Source organism: Rhinolophus sinicus, linkage group LG12 (genome assembly GCF_036562045.2).
Source record: "Rhinolophus sinicus isolate RSC01 linkage group LG12, ASM3656204v1, whole genome shotgun sequence".
Taxonomy (NCBI): Eukaryota; Metazoa; Chordata; class Mammalia; order Chiroptera; family Rhinolophidae; genus Rhinolophus; species Rhinolophus sinicus.
In genome coordinates this window covers 59,498,608-59,524,668 of record NC_133761.1, presented here as the reverse complement: position 1 = coordinate 59,524,668, position 26,061 = coordinate 59,498,608, and the positions used below count along the sequence as shown (strand labels likewise).

The 26,061-nt window shown below is 34.3% G+C and overlaps 1 protein-coding gene across 2 annotated transcripts in view; it reads right to left on the bottom strand.

Annotated features, from left to right (window-relative positions):
* GPATCH2 (G-patch domain containing 2) overlaps positions 1 to 26,061 on the bottom strand; it is a 146,945-nt gene that overhangs the window by 105,907 nt on the left and 14,977 nt on the right. Inside the window, exons 4-6 of one of the 2 annotated variants that reach the window (XM_019743087.2) lie at positions 23,220 to 23,402; positions 22,687 to 22,766; positions 20,477 to 22,556 (exon numbers count right to left, since the gene is read on the bottom strand). In XM_019743087.2, the coding sequence (XP_019598646.1) occupies positions 22,524 to 22,556; positions 22,687 to 22,766; positions 23,220 to 23,402 (296 nt within the window). In that variant the 3' untranslated portion in view covers positions 20,477 to 22,523. Of the gene's footprint in view, positions 1 to 20,476; positions 22,557 to 22,686; positions 22,767 to 23,219; positions 23,403 to 26,061 lie in introns of those variants that run through there. The other variant, XM_019743007.2, reaches the window with a different exon arrangement.

The window sequence follows — 26,061 nt, the reverse complement described above, 5'->3', positions numbered from 1 at the left end:
AATAATAATATAAGAAAACTAAAAATATATCGTTTTAAAAAACAACGGCAAGGAATGCCAAGAATGTAATGAGAAATGACATGGTTTCCAATGGCAATTCATTCAAGAGAAAAATCGCAAAAAAATACTAAGAGACATGAGAAAGTGTTATTAAAATTTTAATACTATTTTACAAGTAAAATTCTAAGGAAGAATAGAAAAGCAGAGATGCCCAAACCTAGGCAAGAAAAAAACCTCTAGCAAATCTAATAAATTTAACTTGCCCTGCCAGATCTTTTCAACTTATTGAAAAATTCACTTGACTTAATATTGACACAGAGATGTGTAAATCAATAAATCAGAATGAAAGATATATTTTAATTTAAAAATGTTTAGACTGCAGCAGTAAATCTATGCACCTCACATATAAAAATCACAAGAGTTTGAATGTTGAGACATAATATTAGGGCTAACCAACATGTAAGAGTGAATGCCAAATATTGAATTTTTATCGTTAAAAGTTTTACTTTTTATGGCATATGTAAGGCAATCTTCACAAAATTTACTGAAGCACCAGATGAGCTGAATTTCACTGAGAATCCATCAAAGCCTGCAACCAGGGCACCACCTATCTGCTGTTTACAAAAAGTCTTATTTTTATATACAACTCACAAGCTATTACGATCTTTCCAAATGCAATAAGAAAAAACAAACAAACAAAAAATGAGGGTACCCCCTAATCTTAGTAATTTTCTATGCAGACAGAAGCCTTAACCGTGCTGTCCAATATGGTAGCCATCAGCCCTATGTGGTTATTAAGACGTTTTGAAAGTATAAAATACACAACAGATTTTGAGTACAAAAAAAAAAGTGTAAAAGCATCTCAATCATTTTTGCTACAATAGTCTTACTATCACACACATTTTCAGGGAACAAAATGTGCTCCATTTAGGAAAGAAAGAGACACTTCCGCAGACACACACAAGTTTAACTTTATCACCTTAAATGAATTTATTATATGTTCACAAGTTTAATTTTGTAAATGACTCCATAAATCTAAACCATCTTGAATTTAAATAAATTGGGACTATCCCCACGTCCCTATCTTACATATAATGCCTATGAGATACTATGAAAAGGCTAAAAAATATTCATAACTCTGATCACTAATAAGATAACCTTTCAACTTACAAATTTGAAAGTTAAAGGGGAAATGTTATACTTCAGGAAAAAAGTCTACATCAAATAAAGGGTTAGAAAGCGTATATGATCATAGCCAAATTTCCCCAATTATCTCAAAGAGATCTGCTTTTCACATCTGATTAATATCATTTCTCATTATAATGTGTATAACTGCCTGCTGTGGTTTTTCTCCTTTTACTCTTATCATCCTTCTCCACTAAAATCTTTCCCTTCCCCAACTTATCCTCTTAAACTTTGCTACTTAAAAGAGTGGTCCTCAGACCCCCAGCGGTGGCCTTATCTAGGAGCTAGTGAGAAATGCAAACTGTCAAGCCCCACCCAAGATTTCTGAATTAGAATTTATGTTTTAACAAGATCCACCCCACCATCCTCCAAGACCTATCTGGAGACTAATGTGAAGAAGCACTGCTCTAGGCTTGCTGGAAAGGATTTCTACCTTCACAGTCTGTTTTTCTGGTCTTTACCTTTTAAATGTCTTTATTGGTCTTCAGGGGAACAAACTGCCGAAGCATCTTAGAAACCACTGATTTCAAAACGTTCATTTTCCAGATGAGCAACAAGAAATAATTATGAACACCCAGCTTAGGACCTTGCATAAAAAGGTCCTCGATAAATGACAAGTTGTAAGACAAAGACAAGAGGAGAAACTAAAGCGGGAAGAGGTTGAGGACTTAACACCTCTCCGTGTAGTTAATGAGTTGCTGGGCTTCGTGCTGACTCCGACGCCCCGTGCTCATTCCAATTCATGACACGACTAGCTGCTAGATGAGGCCAGAGTTGGAGAGATTTTTGACTCTCCTCATTTCTCATTGGGATGTGTGGGAGAGTGTGTCTCTTGTGACATGACAGGTGAACACACATGCCTAGCTCTGAAGGGCTTTACAGAGGAACGGTCTTAAGTATTAAAAGCATAAAAACACAACTTTCACAAATATGGCATCTATTTCTTCAGCTTAAGGTCAAATTTCCTTTCCTACATTGATCATTTGTACTTCTGTCAAAAAATATCTGAGGTATCTGAGGTATCTGAGGGGTGGAAATCAGGAAGTAATGAGTAAAGGGCATGTGAAATATATTTAAAACGTTGACACGAGTGGCCTTAACTGGGTTGGGCATTATTATTTGAATTTGCCATTGTTCATTTTCCCCTACTTCTTTCTTTCATATCCCTCCTCCTCTTCACTACCCTCTTCCTGTTCCATTGCCCCTGGCTCCTTTTCTTCAACTGCCACAGAAAAGACAAAGTTGAAGAAATGTTTGTAAAAGGCTTGACACTCTTTGGGAGAAAAGCACTACATAAATTAATACAAATAATAACATAATTAAATTTTGTACCAAGTATTTTTATAAAGCATTTTCATAAATATTTTCTAACGGCCATCATAAAACAATAATGTCAAAATGCTTTTGAGAATAACAATGAATATAAAGATCGACTCCACATACGAGCATTCTCTGGACATGGTAAATTTGTTTACATTTTTTTTCAATTAATAACATTATAAAAAGTCATAAGAAGAGAAAAGTATTCAGGCAATAAACACAAAAAAATGAATTACAGAAAAGGCAACACCACAATTTTACTTATAAAAAAGCAAATTACCCAGTTGTAATATTGGGTAAAAATAAGTTTATATACACAGAGGGTGCCAAAAAAATGTATACACATTTTAAGAAGGGGAAAAAACTGTATTAAAATTGTAATATTCAATGTATACCAATAACAAAAGATGAATACAAGTCATGTGTATACATTTTTTTGGCACCCCCCCAGTATATATGTGTGTGTGTGTGTGTGTGTGTGTGTGTGTGTGTGTGTATACATATAAGCTAAAAAATGAAGGCTTAACATCAAAATATTGTGGAGCTAGTGACAATGGATTAAATTGTGTCTTATTAAAGACCAGAAGAAGGTGGCAAGCGTGTAAGCAATTCACAGCATAACTAGACAGCAAAACAGTAAAACGAGAGAACGTGAACAATTTAAATGACTAGCGCAGTTACTCATTCAGTGCCTTACTTTCAACTGACATTTGAGTAAAAAGTATACTTAACTGTGATTAATATGGGCAACTAGGGTTGCAGAGTTTATACTACAACAGAAATACACCATTCATTGTAAGGATAGCTAACCTTATGATAAAAAGTATTATGCATTAGAATTTTAGAGTTTGTAAACTCCTTCTTGGGTAAAATTCAGTAAAAGATGAACATCTCATAAATAATTATTGCAAGTATTACATTACTCCCATTAACAGAATAAATGTATTAAATAGCAGATTAGGCACAGATAAAAATAATTATTTAACTAGAAGACAAAGCTATAGAAATTACCTACAATGCAACACAAAAAGACAATGAAATGTAAACTACAAAAAAAAAAAAAGTTAACAAACATTGAGAATAAAATGAGAAATTACAACATATGTCTGTCTGGAATCCCAGAAAGATGGAAGATAATAAACAAGAGGCAGTGTTTACATAAGAGCTATTTTTTTTTTTAAGAACTGGTTAAAGACAGGAATTACCAGACATAGGGAAGACAACATAAAAGCAAAGTAAATAAATTTATGTTTACATATAAAGTTGTGAAACTATAGCATATCCACACAAAAAAATCAGCTAAAGGAGGAAAAAACCACATTATCTATCATTAGTCTGAGAACAGATTTCTTAGTAGCAGCAGCTAATGCCAGAAGACAGTAATAGAGTATCTCCAAATGTTGAGAAAAATCATTTAATCCAGAAAAGGAAAAACAAAATATATATATATATATATATATATATATATATATATATATATATACACACACACACACACACACACACACACACACACATACATATATACATATATACATATATGTATATATATATATATGCAAAAAACTAGTTTTCATAAATAAGGGTGAAATGAATCCAGTTTCAGGTTAAAAAGAGTGAATTTATCAGTTTTAGAACTTCACTAAAATACTTCTAAATCCATACTTGAAGAAAAATGATTCTATAAGCAAACTATGAAACGTAAGATGAAATGGTAAGCCAGAATCTGATAAGCCTTGAGATCTAAACAAATACTGTATATATTAATACAAAGTTCTAATTTATAGGTTTATAAAACTGAAAGGTTGGAGAAGAGAATGTTCAAGTCTGAAGAAGGATAAAGAAAATTAGTGTATTGTGGTCCTTGTCAGAAGTCCTGACGTTATTGTCCATGTACCTTAAATTTAACACCTACCTGAATATTCAATATTTCTTAAGCTCGCCAGGCATGTTTACAACTCTTTTATCTTCAGTTAATGCTGGATTTAAGCACTTAGAATGGGATGACCTATGTTTGCTCACAAAAGGACTATCAAGAAACAAATCTACATTAATCTTCACAAGAATCCCATCTTCACGCATTTAATATTCTCACTAACACACTGAGTTCCTATGATGAGTCAGGCACTGTTCTAGGCACCGAGGAGAGAGGTGAACAAGACAGATGAGGGTCTCTGCCCCAAGAAGCTTACGTTAGCAGTTGGAGACGCTAGACAAGAAAAAGAAAAGTCAGATATGGTAAATGCTATGAAGGAAAGAGAGAAGGTCATGTGAGGGAAAGAGATTAAATGATGGAGACAGATGACAGATCAAAGTAAGTTTGCCTAAGATTGTGTAAGAGCAGCACCTCAAATCAAGCTCCTTTTAATTCCAAATCTCCTGATCTTTCTACTATATAATACTACCCTTCCTTTGCTTTGTGGAAAAAAATCAGTCAAAGACACAGCTCAAATACCCTTTTTTGATACGCCCTTAGTAGGAGTGATCGTTCTTTTTCTTCTGATCTTAATAGTGCAACTGGTTTAGGCCTCTGTTCTGGTCCTTACAACGGTTTTTAGCCGTGCGTTAGTCTGTATTTCCCAAACGACTGACTAGGCTCCTCAAGAGTAAGGACATGCATGGGTCATTCATTACTTCTGGACTTCCAGACCTCAGCAAAGTACCTGGTCCCTAGCAAATCTCAGTACCTTTTTGTTCTTCAACCCAATGATGATTTTCATTTTAAATATGATCAAAATAAGAGCTATTTTATATCAGCTATGTCTTCTTCAATTGAATATTTGGGCAAGTTTTAAAAGAGCCAATAAGGAATGGAATATCAAGTCAAATCAAATTAATTACAACCTCATGGAAATGAGCAGAAAGAAGTTGACATGTTCTGAGGGTGGAAGAGTGATTCTTAAAAGAAGGAAAAAAACAGAGATTGACATGAGCAGAAGGGACATGACCACGGGTCATCTATCAGAACTACCTCGGCAGGAGTTTCAAACTACACATGCTGTTCCGTACTGTAGAAGTGACGGGACTTAGCTCTGACTCCTACCCATGGTTAAGATTTGCTACCTGAGTGAATCACTATATGGCGGTAATAATGTGTTATTATCTCTCAGGTATACTGGGATGGAGAAAATACCAAGAACCATGGGCTAGAGGGTACATGGAGCTAAAGATAAACACCTAGTTGCCTTTTGCAGAGGGTAAAGATCAAACATTGCTACAGCAAAACAAGACGTATAGATGTAAGAGACCTGATTAAAAACAAATACAAAACAAACATCAGAATGCAACTCTTTAAGATATAGGGGAAGACAAGGCATTAAAACAGTCAGAGTGGCAAGAAGCAGTTACAGAGGAAGGAGAACGCTGAGAAAAGTACAATAAAGAGAAACCAAGGAGGGTGTTCTAACAGGAAGGTGCTAAAGTGACAAATGCTGAAGAGCAGAGCTGAGAAAGATAAGGCTGAGGAATCATTAGAGCTAGGATTTCAATGGTGACCTAGGAAGAGGATGACAGAGAGGAGTCTTAAAGGAATTAGAAGAGCATGGAAAAGATAAATCAATGAAAGACAGCTACTGTCTTGGCAGTAGAACTAACTTAGTGTCTTCTCAGCAGCACAGCCAAAGACTCAATTGCAAAGGACAACTGATAACAGTTATTTAAATCTGATATCTGAATAGCACTGGGTCCAATGACAGCACATCGGAAAATAAGAGTACTGGTCTACCTATTAGAGCGCTCTTTCAATGGGAACAATTATTTTAAGCATACGGTTGTGTTTTCACACCTTATTATTATAATTATCAGCATGATCTCTTCATTCAAAGGGCTGATTTTTTTTAAATGAAGCATTTTCTCTATTAAAACTTAACTGAACCATAAGACATCATTCAAATGTGACATTCTCAGAAAAATTCCAATCATATAACTAAGTGCTTTTCAAAATGAACTAAAAGTGAAAAAATAAAATGACATAGCTTGCAAATTTTAAACTCAGTAATACCTTCTTGATGGTTCTTTATTCTTCACTCAGTATCATCATTCATGTACACCACTGTACATAACCAGTGAAATGGATTACAACCTCCTAAAATCGTGAATTCTGAGACAGGTTAACAGTCATACACTACTGTCGGCTGACATCACAAGAGAACTTGAATACCTTCAGCTAGGAAATGCCCTTTTAGGGTGCAGCTACATCCTGAACACCAAGGCACTCGATATATTATCTGCCTGGTCCCCTGAAGGCATTACTGCTTTGGACTTCCTGGAGTAAATGAGTACTAATAGTTCCCTTATAGTTTACAAAGTCTGATTACATACCTTATTTCATCTTAGCTTTCATTATCCCAATTTTAGGCATGAGGAAAAGTAAACTCAAAAAGTATTCCTTCAAGGTCACACAGCCAGTAAATCATAGATCTGGGAGAAGTTATTCTGATTTCTAGTCCCATGCTTTTTGCTTGCACTACACCAAAAGTGGCTAAAACTCTTTTGTAATGAAGTGGTGAGAGTGAGGTCTCTGAAGGCTAGGAGAGATGCCTTCTGGCAGCAGGGAAGTTTTCAGATAAGGTTCTAACTAAAATATATTTTGATGAGTGGGCACGATTTCCACAGACTGACATGAAGTGTGATGTTTCAAATGATAAAAATAGTAGGAGTAAAGTGACAGAGGCTGAAAAGTGCAAGGCATACTCAGGATGCATCACCTGGGGAGCATTAGGATACGAAGATTGGAAAATAAGTTGAAATCCTAACAGCAAAGACCTAGAACAGGGAGAAAAAGAGTTTATATTTTATTTGGTAAACCAAGGGGAGGCACTAATAAAGTTAGAAGTCAAATGGGTGACAAGGATCACATTAGAATTTGAGGCGAGTTCACGATGGTGTGAGACAAAGTAGAGAAAGACGGAACAAGGAGAACAGGTAGGTTCTGTCAATAGCCAAGAGACTGAACTAGAGAGTCAGAGAAAAAAATGTATCGATCATTACTTGACCCCCTTAAAAACATTCATTTTGCTTGAAAGTAATAAATTTTACCTGGCGACTCCTAAACCAACAGTTAAAAACATTAATAAAAATTCAGTCTCTCAGATGAATTCATATTCGACTAGAAATGTTAGAGAGAGGCCGGCGAGGAAAACAGAAAAGTACACTGGACCAGGAAGTAGCAGACCATGGCTCTGGCTCTTACGAGTTATTCTCAGAAACTTAATTTCCTCTCAGAAACTTAACTTCCTCCTTTGAAAGGGTTGTGTGACAAACCTGTTGTCCATCACAAAACTGAACACTACCATGCAAAGGTGACATTTTAGTTATTGTTAAAAAGTCTTTATAACTGACAGTAATAAAAACACCTAAACACTTAAGTGATAAATTGACACTGTATCATTAAGCAGTTTATAAAACCACCAGGGCAATACCACTAAAATCTGTTTTCAGTATTTTAAAAGAAAGGCATATGCATTCAGTTTATCTTTTTTTTATTTTTATTTAAAAGAGCATGATTTGATTTACTTTCATATTTAATGTGATGGGGAAATCAAATTAGGAAGTACACATAAATCAGAGATTACTTTTAAAGTTTTTACAGCTAGCTAAATTCATTAAAATCTATAATTTGTTCATATAGAAATTAATTTTGAAGTACAAATGAGTAATATACTTTATATTAAAGAATCCATAGATCAAAAAAATTAATACGTTGACAGCTTCAAAAGAAAGAAGCACTATTTTTAGATGAAGAAGACCTGTAATTCATGTCTGATCTTTGCCTTTGAAAACATGATTTCTTCACTGTAGTTAGCCCAACTAATGAATTCTATTTTGGCTCTTCTGGCCATACAGATTACCATTCTTAACTGCTAAAGTAACCATATAGCATCTTATATACCAGGGGTATATAAGAGATTTATGAGATTATCTTAAAATGTGTATACATTTTTTTGGCAACCTCTATATTAGCAGTGGCACAAACTTGCCTCTGAGTTACAGGTTTGATTCAAATTAATGTCCTTTTCATTTCTAATAGTATCCATTCTAAAAATCAATTTTAGAATTATAGATGACATAAAATGTGTAGACTTAACCAAGTCTTAGAACATGTTGACTGAAAACACATTTTTAATTAAATCTGTGGGGCAGTAAAATGATTCTCACTTTCATTCTTAAATTTTACATAATAGTGCAGTGTAGATGGAGGTGGAAAAAAGGGATACCAATTTGACTTCACTGTGGAATAAATGAAGAAACGTATAAAATTAAAATGACAAGAGTCAGTGTTCACCATACAGTATTTGAAAAAACGTAATTTAAGTCTAATGATAATATTAAGTGTATGAAGAATGAGAAACGCTCATGTGTCACATACTAAATGAAAACATAATCATGACTACATTCTAAGTCATAGTGTATGTGAAAAACCAATCTGATTTCACACTTAGAATACTTTAAAAAAGAATAATCTGAAAATGTATATATAGAGAGATTTAAAAATGTATCTGGAGATTAATAAGGGGAAGACCTAGAATAGAGTTGATTATTTGTGCTTCCTTTTAATGCCACTTTTTGGGTATCTATTCTTCTTGGTAATAAATACATGCTATAGCAGCCCTACCCCATGTATCTCTCTTCCCTTATTTTGATTCAAAAATGGATCTATAGCAACAATCATCTAACACCCTCCTAAGTGCTTGCTTTGTGAATCTGGCCCTTACTCAAGAAGTTACACTGAAAAGTCTTTTAATCTCCTTCTGAAAAGAATTCACTGGATTGCATTTAAGTTCAAGTTCAAGGGTATTAATATGTACAAAGGAGAGTGAAAAAGGTGCTAGGTTATAGATTTTAACTTCTTAACTAGAAAACTGACTCAAAATAGATTTTCTAATTTACAATGAATCAAAAGAGAAAACATTAGACCATAGCAAAAGTGGCACAAATGTATCAAAAACCAAATGAATAAACATTTGAGGAGATTTATTATTAGAAATTGCAATAAATTTTGGAAAGATGAATTGATTTTAGTTAAAAGGTATAACTGACAATTTATTGGGCGGGAAGATGCATTATTTTCCAATTGTTATCCATCTACAGTAAAACTGATTTGTGTCCTATTGTATTTTATGGAAAAGGAGAGTGCAACTTTCAGTGATTTAGATTAAATGTATTAATCATAACCAGGCACTGTGAACTATATATCTACTATTAAAGAAGATTTTTGACATTTAATTCTGTAGCAATATTTTGGCTCTGTACCACTCTTCCTAAATCCAATTCCTGCTACAGTTGGCAGATTTCTCCCTTTTAATTTTATGAGGCTTAAAGTAGCATTTAACCACCCATGCGGTAAATAATGCGGGATTAGAAATATTTAGTGTTTTGTTTCCCTTTCAAGAGTGGTAATCCATCAAATCCAAAAATGTTCTCTAAAATTTTTCTGTATTTTTGGCAATCTCTAATATATGATATCATAAAAACTATAAAATTAAATAAAATGCATTACATAGCCAGAATAGATCTGCTTTTCCAAAGAACTGTGTTAACCTAAAAGAGCAGGTAAAAATCACTTTGAACCAGAAACACGGGATCCTTATTGAAAAACAAGAAAATCAAATAAAAATCTAGATTAAAACATACTTTGATTAGAAATGTTTAATTTTCTTCCCTCAAGTAACAAATGTTAATGAGTGTGCAAATAATTTCTAAGCAGTTTAACCATTTAATATCTATCTAAACCACATTAAATGGCAAGATGAAGTATTAGCGTTATAATGGAAAACAATTATTGAACATCTAAATGTGCTAGCTATTTGGCTAAGTGCCCCGTAAATGTAAAAATAAAATTTAAGTTTAGTACATTTTGTGATGCACATTTGCTCCCAACAAATAAATTTAACTCATAATTTTTTCATAAAGTGAGACATAAGACAAAATGAACTGATTAACCTACAGAAGTTAGTATTTCTAACAATAATTTGGAATAATTATAAACATTTTTATATTTACATGTGAGCTTAAAAATAATTAAAAACTGCAATCAAAAAGTACACTCTGTTATTAAATCAAAATAACTGCCAGAAAACTGACTTTAAACAAAATCGAATTTCAATTTTAAAATTTTAATGTTCATGAAATGTTAATTTTAGTTATTAATGAATCCAAATTATTACAATAATCACACTATAACTGCATGCGGCTCTCTGAGATATATCAAAGTAATAAAGTAACCTGTCAAATGAGTAATTATCTACATTTAATCTATATTTAAAACAAATGGCCCAGAAATGAGTAAAGTCTGTAACTCACTCAAGACACATTGATGCTATATATTCATGGTTAGAACATCTAATTTCTTCATACATATTCATATCTTAATTCACTTTTAACAAAGTTTATGATTATGACTGTTGTGAAAATAAGTGTATGTCCTCATAGTGTCTAAATGAAATCAAAGATTACCTACCAGAAATAAGACAATCTAAAAAGAAAATGTGTGTATCCGTGTGTATGTGTGCGTGAGTGTAAAGGCCTCTTTTTTCATAAAGTGTCTGCTTTGCCCTTCTTGCCCTTCACGGTGCCACACTGTGGAGTTGGGAGTTATATATTGGGAAAATTAGAAGGAAAGAAAACCCATCCCGTCAGCTAGATAGCCAGTTCCTTTCAGAAGCATTCCAATGGAAAGTAAAGGTATTTCAATAACAAACATACACGTATGATTCATTAAACAATGTATTTATAATGGATTAGTAATACATACAATATGTACAATAATTTTTTTTAGAAAACAGGATGACTGACATTATGTTCAATCAAGGAATGAGTTAGATTAATTGGTGTTTCCTATAAACAGTCAATTACAAAGGCTGGGCAGGTACTAGTGTTTTAAGAAGTTATATGAGGAAGTAGGATTAGGGAAATGTGATATTAATAAATATAAAAAAGGCTGGTGTTAAATTTGTAATATGAATGAATTTTTTCAGTACACTATGCAACAAATTTAAAAGGGTGAAGTAAGAATTCAACAATAAAAACTCCTGAATCTTTCCTTAAAATGAGAACCCCATCCAGTTTTGCAATGGACAACTTTTACAAGTTGACAAAAAATTTAAATTTCAAGTCTTGTGGTATTTTCCAAAATTAACATTTCAAAAAAGGAAAATCATTTCAGCTCCAGCTAAAAATACAGAAGAGTACAACTTTTGAAAATTTTTATTTGTAAAAGGATTGGAGTCAGAAGTCCTGGGTCTGATCCTTCTAAATGATGCTACGTCTTTGAAAATCTCTGTGAATCCATCAAATAGTAATTACAGTAATTTTTGTAGCACAGGATGTTTGAAGACTATAAGCTGTTCTTTACAAAATATTAAATGCTATTTAAAGATTTACTACTGTCACTAACCTTTTTGGATATCACAAAAACCTAACAGAAAAATTTACCTTGTAATAAATTTGAGGAAAAAAAGATTTATGTGTCAGCAGGACCTAAACAGTTAAATCAACAGGTATCAAAGGATAGGAGAGAGAACGTAGATGAGGAAGAAGGATACGGAGAGTTGACAGCATATTTACACGATGAAGACATACCCAATGAAGTAGATTTAACTTGATCAACCAAACAGAATAACGATTTGTCCAATATAGTCATTAAATTGACCAAACTATGTGGCTGAGATGTTTGTTAGTGGGCCATCAGGCCGGTATGATTTTCTACATATTAAAAATCAAGTGGAAATATAATTTTTACCCTTGACGGGGAGGGTATATAGCTAGGGTAAGAACTTGGGGAGTGAGCCATAGGGCCAGAGTTTAAATCCTGACACTACAAATTACTAGCTATGACCTTGAACAAGTCATTTAAGCCATTGTCTCTGTTTCCAAATTTATAAGATGGAAAGGAAAACAATATTTACCCCAGTAGGCTTTTTTGGAACATTAAATGAATTACAATACACAAAGAGATCAGAATGCCTGCCACCTGGCAAATAAGAACTCAATAATTGTTAACTAATGGTAACCAAATATTTATGTCCTTTAATACTAGTTACGTGAGATGAAAGCTGATAATGAGAAATAAATTGTTTAGTAATATACTATAATGAAGTATCACACAGCCAAACAAATGAGTGAATAAGTATCATTTACAGTCTCTGAGCCATTTTTGTTTAAAGTATAAAAAATCCAAGGTGCTGAGTAATAAATGCTACATTTGCACAGGTGGGTACGTGAAGAATGGGTGTAGTTCCCTGGATACTTCTTGTCCAGTTTGACCTTTACAGCCTGTGTATCTATTAACTTTTTTTTAAAACGAAAAGTAAAAGGACAGTAGGTTGGACGTCCCAGTAAACATAACCCACCGATCAAACACATTTTAGCTCCCTCCCAAAGCCCCACTAAAAAGACAATCAAAGAAGAGCAGCTCAAAGTTTATCCTATGACAATGTTAAACTAGAATGGAGTTGTACCTATGGGCCACCTATTATAAGATAGCCTCACTGAAATCAAGGCACTTCAATGGACGTCTGCACACGGAAGGCTCCGTCCTCCGTCCTCTGCTTTGCAATCTGAACGGTGGCAAGTGGACTCAAACACTATCCCACCGCCCACCCCATGGGCCTTGAGGCAGGGGATTCCTTATCAGGAGATTATTTCACAGGAAATCCCTATGGAGAGCAACGCTGAAACATCCCCTCAACCCAAAAATGAGCAAGCCCTGCGTCTGCACACGAAGCATCCCGTCAGCTTCTGGGGCTCTCTCCAGTGCAATCTTACTGGCTGTCACATCGTGAAAGACGTAAAAGAACAAATTACAAACAATGAAGAACTTAGACACTGATATGTAGGAAAGGATGTACTTAAGGTTGCACTGGAGGTATAACTAGTGCAGGCAAACCACCTAAAAAACCGGGTAATATTCCCAGTAACTTCCTTTCGACATTTTAAATATGATGGAGCGTGTACCAGGTGCTAGCATCTGGACTCCTATCACTGGGGGCTACGTGTGCTCCGGAATACAACACACACAAGCAGATCGGTAACAGTCTAAAATAGAAAGGTGCCCACCAATGACGGAGGAATGGCAGAGACAGTAGGTGCAATGCCATTTCAGGAGATGGAGTGATCTCTCAAGTGTGAAGAGTTGGGGAAGGTTTTAAAGAAAAACGGTATAGCACGTGTTCCTTGAGGGATGTAACGCTAACAGTAAGAAGAGGGCTGCGCTGTTGGGAGCCAGGGTATAGGATGAATGACTATGGCTGAATATGGGGAAGCTGCTGAAGGGGTGGGGGAGTAGAGCACACAGGAACGGGGTGCAGTGTTATAGGTCAGAGGTGAGCGCCGAAGGCAGACTGGAACGAACCTGGGTTTTGTGACAAAGGCGGTGACAACCAGTTTCTGCCCAGGGCACAACCATGTTTTAAAAATGTTTACTTGGAGATTTCCTGTGATTTGGATAAGAGGGGAGGAAAACCAGATGAAAGAGAGACGAGGGAGGAGATTACTGTGCTATCAGAATGTCAGCTCACGGAAGGAGAACGGGCTGTGTCTGGTGCACACACAATGCAATATGTAGATGATGTATTCTAGAACTGTACACTTGAAATCTATATAATTTTACTAACCAACGCCACCCCACTAAATTTAATAAAAGTTTTAAAAAACGTAAGCTTATGAGTAACTAACTTTGGGCAGTGATAGATGAAATTAGAAAAAAAGAGCTAATATGACAGATAAATAAATTAAGATTCAGACAGCCTAGATATGCAGTGGAGGAACACAGAGACAACACATAAAACTATCCGTGCTTCCCTTAACAAATGTTAGGTCTCTTCTCTCTCCCTTTCCTAATGAGTTTTTACTAACCAAACCGGAAGGTAATGGAGGACAAAGGCGTATCTTCCTCATTTTGTGTTCCCAGCCCTTCCCACAATGAAGACACCATATGCTTTCATTACACATGTGTACGACTGAACCAAGACATCTACGGCTGAAAACACCATCGAGCAAGACATTAAGTTTCTGCATCAAATGGAACATACACTTATTCATTCATCCAAAAATGATATAAAATCCTCCTTTAAAAATATTGTGGATCGAAAATTAGAAGGAGTCTACCAAAGATATATGTAAATGTGATAGAATGAGATAAAATGTCACTAATGTTTAGTTTCGTATTTTTTTAAATTAAAGTTTATTGGGGTGACAATGGTTAGTAAAGTTACATAGGTTTCAGGTGTACAATTCTGTAATACATCATCTATATATATATATCACATTGTGGGCTCACGACGCAGTCAGTTCTCTTTCCATCACCATATATTTGACCGCTTTTATTGTTTTGTTTTTAAAGACTGTAGTTTTTAAAGAAGTTATTTCTAGACTACATACTTCAAAATCTATACAAATCTGAAAGACCTCTAAAAGACCAAGGACATACTGTTAAATGTTATCAAAATAATATTGCAACTTAAAGATAAACACAGCTGCCAAGTACAGAACTGCGCTGAGCTGGAACACTGTAATAGGGAACTGTCTCTAACCAATTAGCAGATTTAAAAGCGAAGTTCTAAGAGAAGGATGGTGTTTATACTGTTCCTAGCACAAGTCATCACGTCTTCAGTATACAAAGAAATCATCAAACCTCTGCTTTATTCCCCCCGTTAAGTACTGGTCGATGTTTCAGGCAATTGTGGTTTCCCAACAAAAATGTTACAAGTTTTTATTGGCTTAAAATATGTATAAATACCTGTTGGCATATATCTTTGTTTTGTCAGGGTCCCTCTGCCCGGATGACAGACAACCACCACCTGGTTGGCATCTGCTAACTGTAGTACAGGGAACCCCTTTTATTTAGAGGGTGTCTGCGAGCATTCTCAGTTGTTCAGATTGACCTTCAGTTGGAGGATATGCAGGTGACTTCGCTATAGAAAGCACTTGTTAAATATTATTTGGAAGTGTTCTACCCATCATTGATTTTGAACTTTTCTGATATTATGTATCTGACATATCTGAAGGCAAATTAGAAAACTGAGTTTTATAGACCATCAGAATAATCCTATCAGCAACATAAAAGGCAGGAAACCAGAGTTGATGCTTCGAAAAAAGTGAAATGTTTGCAGCATTTCTGTTTCCTCGATTTTGATGGGAAAAAAAAAAAAAGAATACTAACGGGCCGCTAGCAATGTCACCACCATTTTAAAGTGTAGCAAGGATAAGGGGTCTTCAGTCTCTATCTGTGGCGTCAAATGGTTACCAGTCAATGCTCTTAATTTCTAAAAAAGAGCATTTTAGAACATATTTTAAAGATTTCTAGGGATACCAAAGTTTTTTAGGGGGAAGGAAAATCTTTATTAAAAACATTTTTTTAAAAACCTCACATTTGCAAATGCAATGTTTTAAAAGAGATTCATTAAAAAGTCTATGGATCATTTCCACACACACACACAAAAATCTTAAAACAGGCATTTCTTTACAACGGAGTGACCTAAGAATTTGTATGCATTACCAAATTGAAAAAAATGAAAAGCCAGTAGGGCATTTCATGCATTTCAAAAAACGTAAGACTGGCTGCCCTGTACAATATGTAAGTAAGTAGCCATGAAAGCAGATTAACTATTACCATATTGTAATATTAAATATCATGACATTCATTATGATTACATGAAAGAGGGAAAATAAAAAATACTATATAAATATTTGGCACCTGCAAATTTTTAATTAAAAAAAAAATTCAAAAAAAGCAGTAATACTGTACTTTATAAACAAAAGTGACATTCTTTTGCCATTTGCAGGCCTACCTACAGTGACATTAAAAGCTGTGCTCAACCTCGTCAGGAATCAGGAGAGATATCTAGGACCTCTTCCAACTTCTTGAATGAACAGGTTAGAGTAATGCATAATATCCTTGTTTCTTTCCCCATGTTGTTACAAAAGCAAGGAGAAGGAAGCACTAGATCAGCCAAGGTGGAAAATTATCCCAGCCTGCAAATCACATTCTCTCCAATCACCTTCATGTTCTGTAATTCTCTATCAGATGACCCTATTTAATTTTCCCCGTGGCCATTTTTATTCACATACTCACCCTCTCCCGCCCAACCAAATTTATTTTTACTCACTAAAATGTAAGGTCCAGGAAAGCTTGTCTGTCTTGTTCACCATAGTAACCCCCAAGGTCTAGACAGTGTCTAGCATATGGTAGAGACTCAATAAGTATTTGTTGAATGAATGGATACTACCCCAAAGTGGATCAGAATATCAGGTCCAGTAAAACATAGGGGTTCAGTCGACTATGGATCTCATCTACTGGGGGACTAGGTAGAGAGCTTAGAGTCCTGGTATACAAGTAAGTCCTCACTTAATGCTGTCAATAGCTTCCTGGGAACTGCAGCTTTAACCAGTCTGACCATAGGCTAATTGGTATAAACAAGAACTCTGTTCCACTGGCATGCTTCTGTATATCAATTAGCCTATGGTAAAAACAGAATGAGCATTCAAACACTTCTTCAATGAATACATGAATATATTACTATATAGCTATACTACTTAAATTTGTATATGTATCTATTCCACTTTTAATAAAGTATAATACAGTAAGACTAAATATCAATATTAATATTGATAGTTTTTATTGAAACAATGAAAAATTGTTAGATTCATATTTTCAAATGTCAATTATGGATATTAAATTTACATAATATGAACTATAAAGTTGTGAATGACATAAAAAGAGAATTTTACATCTATTAAGAGATACTATTAAGACATCTTTTGTAAAAGCAATATTCATTACAATGTTATTAAGTGGTACTTTTCTATGATACAAAACCTACTTTATCTCAAAATAAGTTCTCAGAAAAAATATCAGTTTCTAGCATGAAATGTGGATCTTAAGCTGATTTCAAGGTAAGGTGAAAACTAAATTATTAACATACATAGTAATAGAACATATACCATATAATATATATGTAGAATATAAAGAATTCTAAATATATATTCTTCTTATATTCTGCAGAATATAAAGCATTCTGCAAAAATGCTTTAAAGATATAAATACCAGTTCGCAGAGATTATAATTAAGCATTTAGTGATTTAATTCCATTGAAAAACATTAGATAACTAGCTAGCCCATGGTCAAATTACAGTTGAGGACATATGCCATGTGTATTCTTAAAAATCATTTTAGATTTGTTTTCTGTTATGAAAGTTCTCTTTTATCTCAGAGTAGCCTAAGAGAAATGTCTATCTAGTTCCCTTACTTAAAACAAAACCACTTAAAATGGTTTTCTGTTGGACAAGCTATAAATCAGACTGAATATTCCTAGTCTAGTGTCCTACAAAACAATAAAACAAAGGTTGAACAAGATCTACAGAGTAAATCACTATAATATCATTATCATTATCAATATACAATTCATGAAATGTGGCCGTTTGTGACTTTATAGAAGAGAAAAAAATACACAAAATTAATTTTCTCTTGTAGAATGAACTGACTCAAGATTCTGAACAGATACAAGCTATTGTGCTGTTGACTATAAACAGTATGCTTACTTGCACAGCATAGCAATTTAGATTAAGGATTGATGTTCACATTTTTCTCAGATATTTAAACTAGATAAACATGTACAAATGAAAAGTCAATTAAATCAGAGTCGTTTCCTTTGACAGAATAAGTAACACCATCGCCGGAAACCTTTTTTCTCATGGGAACCATACACAAAACTGGAAACAATTACAAAACTTTTAGATAGACTCCTATAACCCGTAGGTAATATTTATGTTGGATTTCAGGTACTATATTTTAAATGGAACCATTTACTTCCAGATCTTTAAATAGACTACTGAATTTGAATGCTAACTTAGATAAATGTAATACCTGTTGAAAGAGCCTCAGTTTAAAAAAAAAGAATAAACTAAACCACCTGCAGAAAACATTAATTAGGGTGTTTAGGAGTAGGATATCCCAGCCAACTGAAACGCTGCGCTGAACTCAGGTTAACTGGTATCACTTCGGAAGGACAGTACCCCAAGCTGGTTCTGGGGTGGATCATTATTCTGAGGAGTATTATTCTGAATTGTACTTAGCACAAATTCTGGATAATAGCCCCAGGATATCCCCTGGAATCATCATTTGCTTACGTCTCCTAAAAGATGTGACTATTAGAGGCTGGTTAGCTGGTGCTGTATTCTGTGAGAAGGGTAGCATAGTAAATTCCTCTCAACAGGAAATTCTCAGAACTCTGTCTACATTCACCCCTCATGTAGGTAGCCAAATTATTTTTAAAAATCAGGTAACTCGGGACCAAAACCTCCTAAACAGGATAGGTCTTTCTACCAATGAATAGCTTAATAACTGGGGCGGGGGGAGAGGAAGACGTGTTTAGAATTGTTTTTAGTTTGCGATTAAGTTTTGATATTTAATACAGTAGCTGTCAATCTAAAATTCATTCAAAATTATTCCTCAGAGACCACATTAAAGACAAGGGCTGGCTCAAAAATAAATGAGGTATGAAAGAAACCGAGAAGCCTGCAATGTAAAGGAGTTTAAATATTAAGGCGTATTATGTATAAAACATGAAATGTTTTAAAGTCTAAAATTCTGCACTTTGACCCATGATACAAATGTTCTCTAAATCCTGAGCTTCTATGTACAGTATATCTAATAATAATAGTACCTATCATTTATTCAATATACACTAATGTGACAGAGATGATGCTGGACGTGTTACGTAAACATAACCTCATTTAATCCTCATAACATTTCTGCAAAGTAACTATTGTCTCGATTTAACAGAAAGAGAAAACGAGGTTCAAACTGTAATTACAAGTCAAAAGAACAACCAAAGTGGGGATTCATTCACAAAGGTCTGACTTGAAAACCTATTTATTTTCTATAGTACCACTTGGCTCTCTACACGACTAAATAGTCAATCCTCATTCCTCTTTCCTGGTTCCACGGCTGCAAATTTGCATACTTGCTAACATTCATTTGTAAACCCCCAAATCAATACTGGTAGCACATTCGTGGTCATCCACAGACATGAGCAGAGCAGTGAAAACTTTGAGTCACTGATGCACGTACGCATTCCTTCCCCACTGAGGTCAGTAAGGCCCCACTCTACCTTCTTGTTTCAGCTCTAATGCCCTAAACAAGTGATCTCTTTGTGGTTTATTTAGTGTCATGTTCTTCACACTTCCGTGCTTTCTGTTGGTGAGTCACTGCTGTAAATGCCCCCAGGCCCAGTGCTGCTGAGCTCTCTGGTTTCCCAAGCGCAAGAAGGCCGTGTGTACCTCATGGACGAAATGAGTGTATGAGATAAACTCTGTTCAGGCGTGAGTTAGTTACAGGGCTGTTGGCTGAGTGTTCAATGTTAATGAATCAACAATATGTATTTAAAAAGGTTTTAAAACACAAACATACATCAAACAAGGTTATGTACTGACCACCTGATGAAAATGTGATCACGGGAACCTAACCCTGTTTTGCCCTTAGGAGCAACGGTTCAGTGTTTGCTAATTCAATGTCTGCAGCCATTTTACAGAAGAGAACTATGGCGAATCATGAAAAATTAAATTGAAAACTTCCCCCCCACCAACAATGTTTGCATTGAGATTTCAGTAAAAGATTCTCCTTCTGTCATGTCCTTCAAAGACCATCATTATATTTTGCAGTCATCACTCATCTGCTTAAGAAGAAGAAACCCTTTGTTGTCGTTCTGTTTGATGGGTCATAGCTACATGTGTTTGACTTTGCTCAGAAAACAGATGTCTTAAAAGAAATCTGGCTCTCCAATGTGAAAGTCTAAGGAGTTAAATTTCATTTCTTATGACTGGATATCACAGGTACTATGTGAAGATGACTGTTTTGTGAGGTTATGATTTTTAAAACTGGATTATTGGAAATAATATAGACAGTATGGTCGACAGCAACAAAAAAACTCAGCACAGGAATTTAAAAATATCAGCACAAATTGGAACTCTTACCTTTCTTGCCCAAGTCAGATATTTTATTGAAAAAAAAAAAATTACAGTACTTAAAAATCCAAACAAGGACAATTCAGGGTTGAATGAAAGAAAACCTGAAAAAGCCCATTGTCTTTAGTAAAAGTTTGAACACAAAAAACATAGAGCAGGAAAAGCGTTTATGGCCTAATGCACTAGTTCCATGATAAACACACATATGTAGTATATCTCCATCAAGTGAAACTTAATCACCATTTTACAATTTAGAGAGGGAAGGCAGCTTTTACTATGGTTAGACCATGTATCATCAATACCATGAAGCTAGCCTATCAGTTGTAATAGCTTCTATAAAATACCACAGTGAGATTGCAATAAGCCTAGAAAATGGGCTACAAATCCCAGCTATGCTCAAGCAAGCAGTGAACCAAAAATAAAAATAGGTAAAACTGAACCAAGAACTAGATAGCATTTATCTAGGTTCATGATGGGTAAGGCAAAGTTCATAGGCCAAGGTTTTAAAGGGACGTATTCAGATCCACAAGACAGTCATTATACAAAATAAAAGCATTTATGTAAGTCAGAAAAGCACAAAAACAAACAACAAGAACAACAACAAAAAAAAAAACAACACATGAATTTTCACTGCAAGGGACATAGCACAAAAAAAGCTTACTTACAATTACCAAACACCACATTACTGTACCACTAAAATATCACTTTAAATATGAAAACGTAAAGAGACTCAAAGTTGTACTTGATCATTTTTAATCTCTCCAGTTTAGAAAAGCAATCTAAAAGACATCACACATTCCTGCTTACTACCATTGCTGAAATCCTTCAGACTGTAATAACTTTAGGTAAAGGAAATGTCGACTTTAAGTTTCTTTTCCAATCATATTTAAGTTAGCCATTAAATTCTGAATCAACAATTAATCCATACAATAATATAAAAATACATGTATTAAATCACAGTTTTCAATTATCGGAACTTACGAAAAATATGAATCATTTTAATATAACCATTTTGAAGAACTCAAATGGCTTGAACGTAGTATAGTGTCTAAATTATACTATCAATAGCAATGTTACATTTCCCCTCTGCTTGGTGAAAATGAGCTCATGCAAGTATGTCTGACACTCACAGTGACACACATGGTCTGTCATTCTAAGGATGTGCAAGCAGCTCTCACTTTTAGACATGACAAAATGATTCAGGCATACAGTCTTGTTGAAATATCAGCTTTCACATGATTTCAATAAGCTCTAAGCTAAAATGATCATTTTAATTGGTTCCAGGTATCAGACAAAGCACATAATTAAAAGGTAATAGTAAATGATTCTACTAGCACAGACTAGTTATCACTGTGGCTAGATTAAAACTAGGATGATTTTTGCAGTACAATGAAAACTACAGTATAAAATACAATGAGTTGGCAATACAGAGCAGATTATCCAAGTAGAAAAAAACTTAAACAACATACAAGCTCCAGCAAAAATTAGCAACCTTACCTACTACTCATCTTAGCCCTTGTTAAAATACCCTGAGTAAAATGCAAATGTTTTAAATAATGCTGGTTCTATATAGGATGTCTCTAAAAATGAACCATAAGGGTTAATGCATTGCGTTTTTTTTTTTTTTTATTTACAACAGTCAGGTAATGTAAAAATTAGTACTTAACCAGTCACAATATAAACATTAAGGAATACTTATGTGATATCTGGACGTTTTTAATTTTCTAGCTTTTGTTAGCAGTTTGGCAAAGCAAGTGATACATAAATGGTTTCAATGTAAGAAAAAAATCATTAAAAGAGAAAAATATATAAAATGTACAGTAGTTTCTACCCACCCTGGGTCAACCTAGATCCCTAGAAAGCTTTCCCCACCAGGTTCACTTCTGACTAAAGGAAGAATACCAGTCCTCCAGCAAAAACAGCCCCATCTTTTCATCAAAGAGGCTCTCACTTCAATGATATTCCTCCAGGGGAAGAGGACAGGAGCCAGGTTCCCTCGAATGTCATTCCCCAGATGTTCAAAACGTAACTAATTTATTAGCATTAGAAGATTTGGTTTATAGGGGAATCTCACTGGTCCAGTTTGTAGCCTACAAAAAAATGGATTATTTTTGAGTATAACATTAGAATATGCATAAAGGATGAGGATGTCGCTTTTTATTCCATAGAAATGGATACATTTCCAAACATGACAAAAATTAAACAAAAAAGCATGCCTACCATTGAAGCAGGGGTCCCTCCAGATTTTTTAATATTCTTGGGAGGCATTCCATGAAGGCGACTGAGTCTAGCTTGGAAACCTGGAAAATCAAAGGACTCAATTTAGGCGAGTCTATGATCATTGGAGAGAAAGATCCTATCAATTACAGAATTCAAAAAATCAGTTGGAGGGAGGAAACATCTTGAATAGTAGTGGGGAAAGGGCAAAACCCACACTGAAAACATCTGAAGCAATGCCAGGTAGGGTTCTAATGTGGTCCACACACAACTATTGACTACTTAAGCATCAGGGTATTTATCCAGTGCTTTTCTTTCCCTTTCTATCATTTCAACATTTTCACGATGGGCCTAGGACAAAAGTCAACTTTCCTAATAATCTGAAAGCATGTGTAGTAGCTGAATTACTGGTCAACACGTTCCTCACAGCATCTTGTGTTTAGATTCTTTCACGTCCATTTTAGCCTCTCCTCTTTCAGTAATTCCTAGAGTGACTATAGGCCCACTGTACCCACCCGTTAGGAAGTGCTACTGACCTCTTCTTCCGGGATGCGACATAAGGGGGAAAGAACCAGTTAAGATACTTTCAAAGACGGGATCTGGTAAATTTTTGTCTAGCTCGGTGGGGTCTTCCTTTTCCCACCACGGCACGACTCCAGTGATGCCACACGCTCCCCCTGACTCCTTTTCATAAAACCAGTCACTCTGCTCATCATCACCTGTGCAAATACAAAAAAATCCCCCAAAGATTCAGCTTCATCATCCAAATGAACAGAGTTGTCAGAATTAGATTTAAAAAATACAAGACATCAGTTAAATTTGAACTTTGGAGAAATGATTAATTTTTAATACAAGTATATAGTACTTGTATGGAATATTTAGTGTAAGTATTTTGACATAATTTATTATTTATCTAAAATTCAAATTTAGCTGGGGCTCCTGCAATCATAAATATAGTCTATAAAAAATAAAAATAAAAACTTTTTATTCTACCCCACAGCTTCACTCGAGAAATGTTTTTGAACACTGTAACAAGAATTGCCATCAACAAAAACATAAAATGTTATGTTTTAGAACCAATGTAAAAATGTGAAAAATAATAATAAACTGGTTAATCCTTTGGCAAAAACTGTAGGGAAATCCATTTAAGTTACTACCCTTTCCACATTAAGGAAAAATGAGTCTTAATCTCCTGCCGGGAGTTAAAAAGTATAAAACTGTTGAATTTGCTCTTTGCAGCTGATAATGGTATATATTAGCTTAATTTCAGGATTTGTATGGAGGGTAAAAGGGGAAACAATCACGAACAGATGTGACTAAATTACATTAATCTGATTAAGTTCATTAAGAAATAGTTGTGAAAAAGCTGACTTTAAATGAAGAGTGACAATACCACAGAGTTTATAAAGAAACTCTACTGGACTATTATAAGCAAGTTATTTTTAAGACAACACCAATCACAGTAAAATTCAGTTTGAAATGTACCCTTGGTATGAATCTACAGTATTTTGTTATTTTTTTAAAAAGGAATAACAAAGAGATGTATAAAGAGACAAAAGAAGGCAGGTAGCTTTTAAAAATAAGAGGCAAACAGCATTTTGAATATGATCTGATATTCATTTAAGTATTCTTCATGATTCTTAGAAAAACTACTAGCTCTGGTTTTTAAGAGGGTCATCACAACTGCCACAAACTTTTTCCCTTTAGAAAAAGAGATTTTTGATTTCCAAAATCTCTCACTACAAATATTTTTAAATGAAAACTGAAAAGAAAAAAAAATCTTAAGCTTCCACTGGAGATGATTTTATGGAAAACAAATTATGTGGGAGTGAAAAATTTAAAGCATTTGGAAAACTAGTCACCAAAGTATTTTAATTGAGGATTTAATAAAAATTAGTTTTCAAAAAGCACGATTCAAAACACATAAATATTAGTACTTTTACTGAGAATTCTATTGAAATTTCACAGATTAGGTATAAGAAAAGAAAGGAAGTCCCTTGAAACTGACTACCCAATATCTTAATTCCAATTATGACATTACTCCAGAAAAATAAGGTTATTTTATTTTTGATGTGATACAAAAGCTTATTCTCACCAGGGAAATCAAATAGCTAAATATGAAGAACTTGGGCTTTGAAGTGAGACAGACCATTTAGAATTCTAGTGTTTTGTAACACTGGGGAAGTTACTTCAACTCTATTAGCCTAAGTTTCATCACCTTAAAAAAAAAAAAAAATCCCGTAGGATGGTTTTAAGAATTAAATAAGAACTTAAATTAAATGTAGGAAAAAAGGACTTAGCAATGGGAAATATAATAAACTCACAATAAATGCAAGCATATTATTCTCAGCCTCTTAATGCTTTTCAAAGATTGGTAGGCTTATCCAAATGTTATTTTAAGATTTTTTAATTTCATTTCATTATCAAATTCAACATGTATAATATAACTTTGGGCAGAGATAGGTACTTCAAAGACAATTTAGGTATATTATCAAAATAGTCAAACTCACTCTTAGCCCCGAAGTTCTACCACATTTCAGCAAATTCTCTTAACTTTTAAGTCTATGGCCTTTAAAATAGTTATGTACCTATTTAATAGTTATGTACCTACTTATAAACAAATGGTTTATATAAGTAAACAACAACAAAAAAAACATGATCATTTAATTTACTTTACTGGTATTGCCAAGAGGATAAATAGTCTAACAACAAGAAAAAAATATGTGGGGCAGCTATTATGCTGTCCTTTTTTCCATAACATCTTTAAACTTTTAAAAATTTCAACCACTAAATTGTGTTTTTCCCTTAGAACTTACTACTTTCCTCTAAAGATCGTTAAGAAATGAACATAAAATATATGAGTATACCCCCTGCCCCCTTATTAAGCTTTTCATATTTTCTTTCAGAACAGGTAGTTTCAAAATAATTCCACGCTACAGTATGAAAAGCTTCAGGAAATTTCAAAGATAGAAAAGATCTAAGTTGTAAAAACATTAGTTTAACAGTTTACAATATTGAATTCATGAAAATCGTCTAATTACTTACAAACTGGATAGGATAAGTAAATGTCACAGCTGAATAAAAATGACAAATGACTTGCAAATCCAACTTTATAAATGCTTAAACACAATTAAAGACATTGGAATCAGGCAGAGAATGAGAACCAGTCTTGTGAACTTGCTAAAAGAGACACAATTGAAAAGACTGAGGTATGTAAAGCTTTCTTGAGGAAGATAATCCTTCCTTAATAGTATTAGCTCCACATACGAGCTTATGGAGATGATCAGTTACTTTAGGGCATGAATACAGCATACATTCATAGCATGTAAGAGAATTAAACTGCAGTCCACTAAGTGTGTGTTAGGCAAATGGATTGCA